This window comes from Chelonoidis abingdonii, chromosome 6 (genome assembly GCF_003597395.2).
Source record: "Chelonoidis abingdonii isolate Lonesome George chromosome 6, CheloAbing_2.0, whole genome shotgun sequence".
NCBI lineage: Eukaryota > Metazoa > Chordata > Testudines > Testudinidae > Chelonoidis > Chelonoidis abingdonii.
The window spans coordinates 44,236,837-44,251,239 of NC_133774.1; the positions used below are offsets into that span (position 1 = coordinate 44,236,837).

The 14,403-nt window shown below is 40.9% G+C and overlaps 1 protein-coding gene across 4 annotated transcripts in view; it reads left to right on the top strand.

The window, feature by feature from the left end:
* The window catches only part of MAST4 (microtubule associated serine/threonine kinase family member 4), a 474,263-nt gene that overhangs the window by 294,030 nt on the left and 165,830 nt on the right, over window positions 1-14,403 (top strand). The window contains exon 2 of one of the 4 annotated variants that reach the window (XM_032805205.2): window positions 4,001-4,081. The exons of the other annotated variants lie outside the window; for them this stretch is intronic. Coding sequence (XP_032661096.1) covers window positions 4,001-4,081 — 81 coding nt within the window. The remainder of the gene's footprint in view (window positions 1-4,000; window positions 4,082-14,403) is intronic. 4 annotated transcript variants of the gene reach the window in all.

A 14,403-nucleotide genomic window follows, 5' to 3' on the forward strand; every position in this document is an offset into this window, starting at 1 on the left:
TCTTTAATATTTTAATGATTTCTGCATGGCATTAGCTTTTGTGCAACCAATAGCTATTTAATATATGTTTGTACTGACAGTCTCGGAGCACTGCAGCTTTAGGTTGAAGGAATGTGTTTTAAATGCATTGCAGTTGATTTCAGAAAATGTGTGAACCTAGAGCCGGACATTGCAGTATATTTAGAAGAAAACATTTCTGCATATTTAAAGTTGCTGAATCTCAGATCATGAAACATCCTAACAGCTCACAGTGAAAGAATGTATTTGTAGGCCATGGTGTCTGTCTTTTTCTCTCCCTCTGTTACTGTTTGTTTTTCCCAGTGTTGCCTTTCAGAAAGGCCTCTGTCTCTGCTGAATAACACAGACCACTGCAAGAGATTAGAACATAATAGAAATGCTATTTGTGAGCATTCATTAGGTATGATACATATTTTACATGTGTAACAGAATATTAATGAACCGTATAACATTCTGAATGATTCCTGCTTAGCATCTAGTCTCTGCAGTAAATGTGTTTACCTAGTTTAGCAGTGTGTTTACTTTGTATTTTCTTAAAGCTGATTAACTCATTTGCCTGCTGTCAGGTCTTACTTAGAGAGTAGCTACATGAAAATATACAAATTGGCTTTATAGTGAATATGTTGGACAAAGCCTCTTATTCACAAAGTGTCAGCACATATTTGTTCTAAATAATCAGCCAATTGTATTTATATCTATACATACGTACCCATGCACAGACTCCATATGCTATGTATGTGTTTATACAGTGGGCACCCCAGAAAATTTGCTGTTTCAGCTAGACAAATAGATATGATTACGTCAGATCCTGCAGTATTCACTTGGACTTCCCCATTCTTGCTACAGGAAATACCTGAGTACTGCAAATACAAAGGAAAAGTTATTTAGTTATAAAAGAGATTGCCTAAGACATTTGGAAAGTTTTAAAGGGAGATATGAATGCAAATGTATAGTGTGTCTGTGTGTGTGTATTGGTATACATGGGGAAAATAATCCATTCTAATATTGCTTAAAGGTGCCAGAACCCTTATTACATAAAATAACTTTGGAGTTAGTGCTCTGGAGTTCTCCTATTTATGCGTTTAAAACTTTATTGAAAAATTCTATATTTCAACGAAGACTTAATAATACTCCTGGTACTTTTACTTTGGAGGGGTTTGTGAACTTGTAGGTACCTTTTGGGACTTCAGAAGTGTATTGTGAGAAAGAACATTACTATTTTTTCACAAATTTTGAAGGAGTTTCTTACAGGGAGCTCCTTAAAGTAGTTTTCATGAATAATTTATAGTTGTATTCTCTTTTCTGAAGAAATGGCAATTTAAACATTTTAAAAATTAAACTTCACCAGATGTGTGTATATAATAATCTTATGCAAATAATGTCCCTAGCTACAAAAGTTGGAAAATCATTTACAACAAATATTTTTAAAGGGAGGTAATGACTTGTACCAAACAGTATATATTTCTCCCTCCTTAACATGCAACCTCCCATGGTTATGCTTCTTTGCCACAGTGCTCAGATTTTGAATCATATATATTGTTAAAATATATATTGCTATAATACTAGTTGTTTGCTTTTTGTAGTTAAAATATTGTCACAATAAAAATTATATATCTATTTCTATTACCTTACCTCTTTTACCAATACTTCTTGTTTTATTAGAATTGAACAAAATTTTAAAAATTAACTCTTTACCTTTAAGTTGTCTCTGTACTTACTTATATTTTACTTGTTTGAACAGAGAAAAGACATGGCAAATTTATGGTTGGTTTCACCACAGGCTCTTTACCCCAATCCACACCTGCCACTAATCTTCTACTGCACCCTGAGCCCCAGGAGGGGAGGAACATTGAGAGCACAGGAGAATCACACTCCCTGCTCTCAGTTCTCCAGTCCATAGCACCCAGGACCAGCAGGGAAAGTCCTACTCAGCCCTTGCTGCCCCGGAATGGAACATGACAAGTACAGTCAGTCTGAATTTAGCTGCCAAATTCTAACAAGTGTCAATTGAGCATGTGTGAAGATTTTTCAAAGGCATTTTTCCACATGAATACAAAAGGCACATCCCTGACACTCTGGCTACCTCCTGCAAATTTCAGGTCACTGCTCCAAAGAGTGGAGATGCTAGAGCTTCTCAAGGAAAAGTTTGTAGGACTTGTTTTTTAATGTGTCAAAACAACATATTTTCCCTAATTTCATTCTTGGAAATGGCCGAACCATTTTTGCTTGAGCTTAAGCTCCCTCCCTCATCCCTCAAAACCCCAACAAAAATACACCCAGCATGGAAAAGCTCAGCCTAAACTCAAAAGTTTGGCAAAGTTATAAACAACTTAAAACAGGTTTATAATGGTGTCTCAGATCCTGGTTGTCCTTTCCCCTGCAAATTCTCACCAGGCTGCTGTGCTTGGATCTGCCCTGGATCCATTGTATTTCTAAGCTCCCCTGGAACTTGGGAGCTTCATTTGTAGACTCTTGCTCTAGCCTCTTGGGCACAGATTCTGTATCATAGTACTTTCAGGGAATGGGACTCCCACAGTCTACCTTCTCTATGCGCCAAGCATCAATGCTTACCCCTAAGACACCCTAGTTGCACAAACTTACCCTCCCCAGAAAACTCCATCCTCCTGGGGACAGTCGTTTAGTTTACCCTTTTTCAAGGGCCATAATAGTTGGATCAAGCATATGTGAACTTTGCAAAGAGGATTTCTAAACCAATCAAATTTTATCCTTATGGTTCCACTAGCACAGGTGCAACTCAGCCTGTGATGTAACTTTGGGAGTGCTAGCATAGGGTGGCCACAGGGACCAGGTAGATGACATGATGTTGGGGGAAAAAACGCTGGTGACTGGTCTATCTGTGTGCTCCCACTATTGCTCTCTCTGGAGCTAGGACCAAAGCTAGAGTAACGGTAGGAGAATTTGAGAGAGTCCTCAGTGCACACACAAGTTCAAGCAAAGCTAACTAGTTGCTTTAGGACAAGAATGGAAGATATCTAACTTTAGCCAGTTGCAACTATAGGCATATTACCGGACATATTAAAAAGCTTTCCAGCAAGCATTTAGGAGAAAACTGCATGTCACTGTATGCATATACTTCAGAGGTGCAACTGTGTAATCTGTCAGTGGCCCTACAATGCTGTTTTTACAGACGAACCTTTCAAAGTAGAACTATGCTCCAAAGTACTTTTTAAAGACAATTTCTAAGGTCAAAATTGTCCGATGTGATTGCCTGTTAAACACGCATCCTTACTGACTCACTTAAGTATTTGGTCTGACTTTCAGAGCTGTTGAGCATCTGCGTTTCCCACTATTACAGTAGCTCATTGCGTTTTAAAATGGGGCCACTTTTATTTAGGTACCTACATTTGGACTCCCAAATTTGAAAATTTGTACCAACATTTTCTTATATTTTTATAAAGCCAATGTTCAAAATCAGATACGCCTCTACCCTGATATAACACGACCTGATATAACACAAATTGGCATATTATGTGGTAAAGTAGTGCTGCAGGGGAGCGGGGCTGCGCACTCTGGCAGATCAAAGCAAGATTCACCTATAACACGTTAAGATTTTTTGGCTCCCAAGGACAGCGTTATATTGGGGTAGAGGTGTACTTAGTTTTAGGTATCTGGATATCTTTTTGTGTAGCACTTTTGTTGGGTTTTTTTAACCACAAACCTTTACGAAGTTCCTTTTAGTCTTCCCTAGAGAACTCACATGACAATAATTTTTTCCTGCAAAACACCAAACATGTAGGCTACTGCATGCTTCCCACATGATCTTATTTTAAATCATCAATTTATACTCAGGGTAGACCAAGACTGATGTGGCTAATAGTGATGATTAGTGAATGGTTGTGTACCATTTCATTCAAGACAGAGCTCTAAAATTTCTGTTTTAAAGACCATAATCCCTAAAGTAAATGATGCTACTTTTACTGAACCTTTTGTTTACTAGAGATGACATTATTTTAACTTTCAGTCCCACCCCAAGGAGCCTGAGCCCAACCCCAACAAGCCCTTGCAGTCCATGCAGTCCTCTGTTCGCTTTTCATTTTTGGAGGTAAGCAAGTAAACTTCCATTATTGCCATTCTTTTCTTCATTTAAAAAAAACAAACGAAAAAAACATAGTGGGAGTGAGGGAAGGCAGATTACTGAATCAAATATGTCTCTGCAGTCAGGAAAGTGTGTCTACTTAAAACAAGATCTTGTTCCAACATTAAAGTATTTCTAAAATATCGCAGAAACATGTGAGATGGATTAAAGAGACTCAAGATGTTGATGCATAGGGAGTTGGGAGTCATTGAAAAATCAAATATTTTTATTATATTCTGTTTTCTGTAGCTAAATTGCAGCAATTGTTACTAGTTCTTATGGGCCTTGCAGTTTTGCACTTATTTTGGTGCATTGTCTGTTCCAGGGATGCCTGTATGTGTGTTCACTTTGTCACTGAGTTCACCTCCTTGTGATGAAATGATTGTGATAGGAGGTACAAACATGCAAGTGGGTACATTGGCTTTTTTTTTTTATTTGTGGTGCTGGAATTTAACATTATTATATCAGTTTAATCAGAGATGCTGCATTATTTTCTATCACATTAAAAGTCTGAGGACAGTTCAGAGGGTGAGGATGGTTCATTATTCAAATAGTTATTTTTATGTAGAAGATAGATAATCATGTATTTTTGGACAATGATGTGCTTTTATGAGGTCAATCAGTTTTCAAAATAGGGATTTGATGTCCAGGAGCTACACTGACCTAGGAACGCACATAGTCATCTAGTGTAGGTCTGTTGGACTGGTTCCCCTTCCAGCAGTAGAAATACCATGGCAATAGAAGGTGTGATTCTAATACAGTAAAACTTCACAAATATGCGCTGTGAGGTCTTATGTCTAAGACATGATTACTTGCTCAAAATATACGAGAGAACATTTACTATTATGCTATTAAAGATAATTATAGATAATGAAAACTGAAGTACACTTGTCAAATAAACAAGATTTATTTGGTGATGCATCATTCTTGCTTTGTTCAATGTCTTGCTAATTCACAAGATTAAGTAAATTACCTTATGCCTTTGTCATTAGTGTGAGTTTACAAGGTTCTGCTCAATGGAGAATGTTCTCAAAATAAATATTAATACATAGTTGTTCATTCCTGATATGTATAACAATGTAATTTTGTTAATCAAGAGTTTCAGCAGATGCTCTTAGGGTGAAGAAACTTTGAAAAAATAGTTTGTTTTTTAATTATATAGTAATGCACATATTGTGTGCATTAAGTACGCATAAGTAGGCCTTAAGTGTATGGTTTTAAAGCTTTGGTTGAACGTCAAGTGGAAGATGTTACGTGAATGTATTATTCTCAATAATACACAATTTTCTTTATTAAAAACAAGTGGGTCACTATCATCCTTATTTTTGTGATTTGAGATGAAATTGGGAAATGTGGTATTCTCTGTGTTTTGGGATTTCCCCCTCAACATTCTGATAGTCCCCCCCCCCCCCCCCCCATGCTTGCTGTTTGGTACGGTGAGATGGGGTTGAAAAAAGGCAATTTTTTGTGTATTTTTAAATATAATTTAAGAAGTCATTGAATATATTCTGTTGTTAATGTGTTTGAAAGCTCTCTTAATTAGCTGGTGGTCTGCAGCAGTATTATATGCTATAGGGTTTGTCTTGATAGCAGGAGAATAGTGAGTCATTTTTCAAAAACAAATGTTATGCAGCCAAAAGAGAACATACAACTCTGATTCATTCTGGATTGTGACCTTCTGTTTTTGTTTTGTATATTTCTGTAAATTCAGGGGGTTTGAAAAATGCAAAACAGCAAATACATCAATTAATAGTTGTCATTCAAGGCTGGTCAACAGGAGAAAAGTGTGTGTATGTGTGTGAGGCAGTGACTTCACTGAGACTACTCTTGCTTAAAAGTAATCAGGTGCATAAGTGTTTGCAGGACTGGAGTCTTAGAAAAATGTGAATAGATAGAATTTTTGTGGACTAGAGCCCTTGGCTAAGGTCCCATCCTACCAGCCCTTTCCCTTACACAGCTGGACCAAAGAAAGCTATCTTCTGTAAGTTTCACTCTACAGTAGTTGACGTCACACTATTGAGATGGATCATTTCAAAATAATTAGTATTGCTCTCCATAAGGGATATTGTATTAAAAAAAAATTGCTTGGGGATGATAGGTTTCAACTGTTGGGAGTCAGCGGGAAACAGGCACATATCTGCCATTTGTACATTGAAAAATCTCCAATTATATAGATGGTTTTTATATAAAGTTTTTCAAATGTGCCAGGTGCTTTACATACATGCAGAAGAAATGACACCTCCTCCAAAGAGCTTTCTGTGAAACCACAAACAATTGAATATGAAAAACCATGGGGGTGTGCATGAGAAGACAGAAAGGTTGCAAGAAGACTGAGGAGTTGCTTAGAAGGTGATGCACAGATATTGATGGATTTTAAAATTATTTATTCAAACTTGTAATCTAATAGGTTTAGATTTTTTTTAGTCTTCATTTGGGTGGGCATTCTTTGGAATGGAAATGGGGAACGGTGGATGGGTGTTCAAATATGTGTTTATAGGAAGACCAAAATTAGCAGGGAGAGTGGAGGAGATAAAGCTGTTGAAAGAAGAGGGCAAAAAGCATGCCGAGTAGTAGAGGACCTAAAATAAAATAGGGTGTGTTTGAAGGGAGAAGCTGATGGCCAATGATTAGGTAGGAAAAAGCAGTGTCTTGAATTTCGGAACTGTGTGATGTGACCAGGAGCTTGTTAGGTCGTGAAGCTGATTTGGGAAGGCTGGGAGGCTGTCTGGGTGTGCATGCCCTTTAAAATACACTTAAAATGCTATGGTAGTGCAGCCGCAGCTACTGAATCACTTGAGTGAAGATACTACAGCAGGGGTCGACAACCTCTGGCACACGGCTCACCAGGGTAAGCACCCTGGTGGGCCAGGCCAGTTTATCTCCTGCGTCACCCGGTTTGGCGGACTGCGGCTCCCACTGGCTGCGGTCCCCCATTCCAGGCCAATGGGGCCAGCGGGTTGCTTGGCCCGGGGCACTTCCCGCCGCCCCCATTGGCCTGGGACCGCGGCCAGTGGGAGCTGTGGTCTGCTGAACCTGTCAATGTGGCAGATAAACAAACTGACTCGGCCCAGCCCACCAGGATGTTTACCCTGGTGAGCTGTGTACCAGAGGTTGCTGATCCCTGTACTACAGCAACAGGTAATCCACCTCCCTGAGAGGCAGTAGCTAGGTCAACAGAAGAATTTTGTTTTTTTAGAACTGTCTGCGTTGGGTAGGTTGGCTTAACTACATCTCGTGGGAGTGTGAACGTGGCTATGCTGATGTAACTTTTTAGTACTGTAGACCAGTTCTAAGTTTTTGAAGCTTTTTTATGCCTGTTAGCTGTGTTGGCTCAGCGGGGCCAGGAGGGAGTGTATTTTAATATTCCATCTTGTGTATCATAAATGGAATTGTTTACTAAGTGCCAATCAGTTACACTTGTGCAAACCCATTAAAATCTCATGGGGTTACACAGGTGTAAATGAGAGTATAATTTGAAGATAACAGGAGAAGCACAATTTAGTCTGCAGAATCTTTATTATTGGTCTGCTATTCAAAAGGGAAATATAGCAACTTGACTTTCAGATCCTATGTTGTGTTTGTGGGGCTGATAGGTAGGAAAACTGTTTTACTAGTAAACAGAGCATATTGGTAAGAAAACAGAGTGAATAGACCTAGAGCCCTACATGGTGTGTTAAGTCATTTTCAGAGTAAAAGCACAACTACACATTAAGTAATTTCACTTGACCTTTTAAAGCCCACAGACTCTGTCTTCACTGCATAGTTAACCAGGGAGAACGCACATGGATTTGAGCATCTGGGTTGGCCTAGCCCAGATCTGAGCATCTCCACAGTAAAGCCATACCTGAGTTACTGTGTCCTCAATGTTTCAGCACTCACCTGTGTATATCTGAGGGCATAATCGATGCTTCTTTGTGCTGAGATGCTCTAGGATTCTTTTTCAGTCAGTTGTGGGAAAACTTACCTTCTCCTTGGGGAGGAGGTGGTATTGTTGGAATGACGTTGGAGGTCTATCAGCACTCAAGGGATTTAGCCTATGTCCTCACTGCAAAGAGGACATAGGATTAAAGAGGATCCTGGGTTTTAACCCATATCCCAATGAGGGCAAGATAGCCTGAGCTTAAAGAACCTCCATACTAGGATCAGAAATTTGCCTATGTGGATTTGGGCTAAAGCTCAGGTGAACTGTGCAGTGAAACAGATACCCTCAATGATTTGGGCCCTGCATGCCTTAAAAATCATTTTTTATGGACAACCTGAAGAAATGTAAATAGTTGTATACAAATTTGACAGTCATATAAAATGCTTCAATCTGCCTTCTTTTTTTTTATTCATAAAGTTTAGGTGGAAGAATTAATAAAACGGTGTATTCTAAATAGGGAAATGATTAATGAGAGAGAAAAGAACCTTGAGAAATTGCCAGCCTGCACCTCTCTGAAGCGACAATTTATTTATTTATTTAAAATACATCTTTAGGTGCCCATCCAGTGCTCTAGAGGCAATTTCCTTGTTGCAGTCTGAAAACTGCTTTATCTTTTTCTTTTGTAAGAGCTAACTTGTCTGAGACATTTTAAATGCTGTTCCGTTGATCTCCTTTCCCTTAAATCACATAAAGATTTCCCCCAAAGTAGCTGCCTGTTAGTTTTTATTATAAAAGCTTGTGGTTGTCTGGGCTACATTTTATACATATATTTTATTTAATATGAGATTTGCTTCACTGCTTCAAGTTAGTGATTTAGATTAGCCAACAGTTTGGGAGAGGATAAAGAACTATATGAATTTGATTAGCTTCCATATTATAGCCAGCACTGCAAAATGGTTGAGTATTTGGTAATATTAAATCTCTGATACTGACGGTAGTAAAGATTCTTACTTTTGTTTGGAAATCTATACAGAAGTCTGTATATCGTTGTAAAAGTGACCTGAATGAAAATTTCCTGAACTACTTTCTAAAGCAAGATAGACAATGAAAAGCTTCTAGCAGCATTCTTCTGAGATTTGCTTAGTTTCGCTTTTGACTGTAACTTGAGATACTGCTCTGATTACTTTACATATGACTTCCTAGCCTATTTTTTTTAAAAGTCCTTATCTGCTAATCTGCAAACAGTTCTGCTTTACAAATTTTTAAGATAAATGATCTGTTTATCTCAGCACCAAATATTAAACTTTTTGACAGCAAAACCTCGCATAGTTTTATGCATTTTGTATATGCAATGGCCATTTTATCTACCTGACATTAGTTTAATGTGTGCAACCATATAGAATGGATATAAGTTTCTTTACTTTGAGAGAAAATACTGGGTTCATCCAACTGTTGTAAATGACATTACAGAAAAGAACGAGGTGTAATTCCTAGGCTTGTTTTTTGACCTCTGTGTGAATGGTGGAAGAGCGCAGTGAACGCAGTCTATAGAACAAAGTCATCAGAAGAAAAAAATTAATCTTTCTTGAAATTTAAGAGAAACAAAATAATTCCAATGGGAGTTTTCAGTGTTCGTTAGTTAACTTTACATATATCCTATAGTGGGAAACCTGTAGGAAGGAGGATAGACGGCTCAGGAAACTCACCAAGGGGAGTGGAAGAAGCAGGGTGGGCACATCCACTAAATGCTGCACATCATGGGAAGCTGCTATCCAGCCCGAGGATTCCAGTACCTTGGCAGTCTCAGCTGACACCGCAGGAGAATCCATAGCAAGTGGATCGCCTTCTGCTGTGCCCTCTGCGATTTGCCTTTTGAAATGCAGAAGAAATGTAAGTCACACCAAGTCACCTGCAAAGGACATCTTGCACCAGAAGAGGCCAACCCTACCAGACTATGTTGCCATAATCCCATCTCTTCTCCGAATGCAGAAACAGCACATGCTCCAGCTCTGGCTTCCGATTTCCAAAATAGTCCAGCTACTGCATCCCAGCCAACTCCCCAGAGCCACAGCATGAAAATGGTCCAACAATCTACTAAGGGAAGGACTATCCCTGTCACTGGGACCACCCAACAGGATACTACCATCAAAAGGGTAAGTGCTGCCTCAAAAATCCCTAAGCTGGATCCTGCGAAGAGGAGGATCAGTGCCTCCTCACAGCTTCCACAAGAAAACTTCATCTCTAGACAGCTTAGTGCTTCCTCACAGAACGTCCAGCATGACATGGTCATCAGAATGGTCAGCACCCCCCCACAGGTAACTTCACAGGACCCTGTTATTGGAAGAGCTATCATCACTGCACAGGCTACCCAGCCAGTGGAGAAGCTATCTCCACTGCTAGGACCATGCAACGGAACCTCACCCCTAGGCGGAGCAGCACAGCCTCTAAGACCATCCAATGGGACCTTGCCCCCAGCAGGTCTCTCCCTGCATCTACGACCCCTCCGCCCCCCTGACAGAAGGACCAATATCATCCCAGAAACTCCCAAGCAAGACCGCATCCCTAAAAGGGCCAGTACTGCTGCCTCCAAAACTATCCTTCCTAAAAGGACCAGTGCAGCCCTAAAATCTGTAAGGGAAGACACTACCCTCGAGTACCCTCTGAAGATCATACTTCAAGATCCGGCTGAATGGAGTACTCAACATTATGAAGAAAATAGGCAACAAGCTAATCCCAGAGCAATTTTCCAGCCTGAGCCTGTGGAGATTCAGCAGCCAGAGAAGCAGCAGTCTTCGGCGAGGGCCGCCACACCATCGCTAGCAACTTGGATAGAGGACTTGGCAAGGACAGCCTCCTTTGATGGCTTTGATCTCCTTGTAGACAGACTCACTAAAGACCTGTCTGCAGAAATCGTATCTGAGAGGATGGGAACTCAGGAGAACACACTGACTATTCACAGAAGTCCTGCTTCGGGCCTTAACAACAGCAACAACAACAACAGGACAGAGACCAGGAGAAGAAATATCAGTCATTGCTATGATCAGCAGCAGCATCCAAGATCCAGAGGCTCTACTGGTCAAACGACTCTAAGGCTATGAGAGATCCTCAGTGGGCCCTCATCTTACTGTGCAATCCCATCAGAGACACTATTCTCGAACTTCAAGGGGGTGTTGAATGTCATGCAGCGTCCCAGAGTGCCTTCATCCTCTATCCCGGATTGACTATGCAGGGGATCTGGAACAAGACTTTACATCATGGGAAGTAATAACCAGACTTAAAAAGACCAAAAACACAGGCCCAGGAAAATATGGCATTCGCTACAACTTCCTGAAAAAAACGAGACCCCAGTTGCTGGTATTAAGAGCTCCTGGAAGAAATCTGTGGTGGTGCTCGTCTACAAGAAAGGCAAACCAGACGAACCCAGCAACTGGAGACCTATTTCTCTCTGCTCAGCAATGTACAAACTGAGTGCCAGCTGCCTCATGGCCAGAAGAACTCTGTGAACGGAGGAGCCATCAGCTCCATCAGAAAGGCTTCATGTCAAGTGATGGTTGTTACAAGCACAACTTTGTCCTTCAGACTGCCATCCACGTGGCCAGGAGGGCAAGAAGGCAGTGGGCCATGGCATGGCTCGATCTGGCTAATGCCTTTGGATTAATGCCCCACCAGCACATTTTTGCCACACTGTGAGAGTTCAAAATGCCAGGAAATTTTCTCCAACTGATCCAGGAACTTTCTGAAGGCTGTAAGACACCATCTGCTCCAGGGAAGGAGAAACACCTGAAATTTCTGTCCATAGCAGTGTGAAGCAAGGCTGTCCCCTCAGCCCCATCGTTTTCAACTTAGCCATGGAGCTGCTCATTCAAGCCATCTCCAGCGGTTTAGGTGGTTTGGACCTATATGGCAACAGAGTGAATATCCTGCCTACACAGACGATATGTTCCTGATCTCAGCCCTGGGTGTCTCCAACAAATGGTAGACATCACCAGCCAGTCTGCCAAATGCATGAGAGACTGCTTCAGCTCTAGGAAGTGCACATCCCTGCATATCGATGGCAGTAGAAGGAATTTGGTCCAGGTGATGCCGTTTCAGATCCAGGGTGAACCCATGATCTTCCTCGAGGAAGGGAAAGCATACCAACATCTCTGGACACCTACGAGTTCCCACATCCAGCAGACACTTGAGGATACCATCACAGAGATCCTACGAGATGTGCCCAGGAGCAACTCCTCCCTACTGGCACCATGGCAGAAGATCAACACCTTGAACATCTTCCTGATTCCCCGTATCTCATTCGTCCTGAGGGGATCTGCCGTGGAGAAGGTACCTCTTAACAAGGCAGACAACACCATCAGGCAGCTATTGAATAAGTGGATGTTTCTTCCCCAGAGAGCCAGCAATGAACTGGTGTACCTCTGTAGGGAAGGTGGCCGTGAACTCTACCATCCCTGGAACCGACAGCTAATTGCAACTGGACATCGCCATCATAACAAGGATCAGAAGAAGACCGTGACGGTGAGCGTCAGTGTCCTTTGAGAACAGGACCCCAATCTTCCATGATGCCCAAGCTTGAAAGGTGGAGAAATATGCCCCTCTGGCTGAAATCTTGAGAGCTAAGGTTTACCAGGTTCAGACACGCATGCTGATCATCGAAGCCCTGGGCGCATGGGACTCCAGTAATGAGCAAGTGCTGAAAGAATGCAGAATCGGTCAGCACTATGCTCGGCTGATGCAGCAACGCAGGGTGTCAGACACCATCAGGTGATCAAGGGACATCTACGTAGACCACATCACCGGACATCGGATGAGCTGGAGTGATGATAAGCACACTGGGGAAAGTAACTGAAATACTTTCTTCATGGATTGTACTTTCTAAATGGACAACCTACCCTAAATTCTCAATTACTGAGGGACAATTTTCTCTCATTGCTATATTTGCTTTCCACAACCAACTTTCTGTATAGGTTTTCATGGGTGGTGTACCCAAATACTTGGATGCTAATATCTAAACTTTATTCTTAAATTTATTCACCTAAATTTGTGTTATTGCTGATTATGCACTGTATGTATCTTATGACTTTTTAAAAACAAACTTGATATTTGTGAATAATCTAAGCACTATACCCAGACGTACAGACGCTCTTTTCTCAACCTGTGTACTATATACCTTTATACTATATACATTAGCTTTAATAAAATTTTAAAATCTTTAATGCCATAATTGTGATGGGCCATGGTGTAAGTTTCAGAATATATGGGATGAAAAGAGAGAGTGCTTTGGGATGGACTGAGTTGCCAACAATTGACTTGGGATCTGCTTACAGACAACTAACAAATTAGCCTCTTACTGCTACGGGGTCTGTTACTTTGCCTTGTAGGAAAGGCTGTAAAGGGCGCATTTTGCACTTGAATTTTGGAGCTGTATGGGGAGTACATTGGGACTGAATAATGGGATTGCACAGGGTGTAGTGAAGCTATTACCTTGTATTCAAGTGTAGTATTTAGGCATGCATTAAAGAAATATATATTTTTTTCCCTTCAGCTTGGTATAAGTTCATGGATGCTAAAAAAGTGGGCATATTATTTCCCTAATATGGTGCAAACATAAGGTAAAACCATGTCATTGCTAAGGACATTATATATCATGTATCTCTTCTCTTTCTGGTGCATTGGATCAGGTGCAGACTTAAGCTAGCACTTCTGATGGTGTGGTAGTCTGTGGCTCGCTGACTGGCTCCCTCAGATATTATTTTGCATGTTTTGTAGTGCAGTGATGTCCAGATGATTCCATAAGGCTCATGATTCCTGGGTGTTTACCCTTGTGGCTTATGCTTGGGATAGTCTCTCAAATGTGTCTCACTCCTGCATTTTATGAGTATGGCGAAGATACTCTGATAGCAGCTCCTTCCTTCCTTTGCTCTTCTGACCTCCTGGAGCACCTCCTCGCTTCTCCATTGCTTTTCCCAGAATTCAGACTCCTGTCTCCTTGACAAGTCTTTGGTTGTTGCACTTGTTCCTGATAAATGCAGGGGAAAAAAACCTGATGAGTGCCCTTGAAATCATCCTATTTTATTCTCTGTCTGTGCAACCACAAATCACAAGTAAGACTTTTCCTCTCAATAGAATGCTATTTCCTGTGTTTATTTATTCTGCCATCAAATTTCTTCCTGTTGAGAGCTTTTCTAAAAAAGTTATCCTTGGATAAGAGTTAATTCTACCTTCCACCTGTCCATAACAGTTTTTTTGTGGGGCAGCAGGGAGACGATGAGGTATTGGGGGTAGGTTGCGGTACTGGAAGATAGAATCAATGGCGATGATGTTAAACCCTTCTCAGTCTCCTGCAGTCTTGCAAGATATGCTGCTTCAGATACCAGAAAGGAAGAAAGACCTGTTATTCCAGCCATCAGAGATGAGATTTTCAATATAT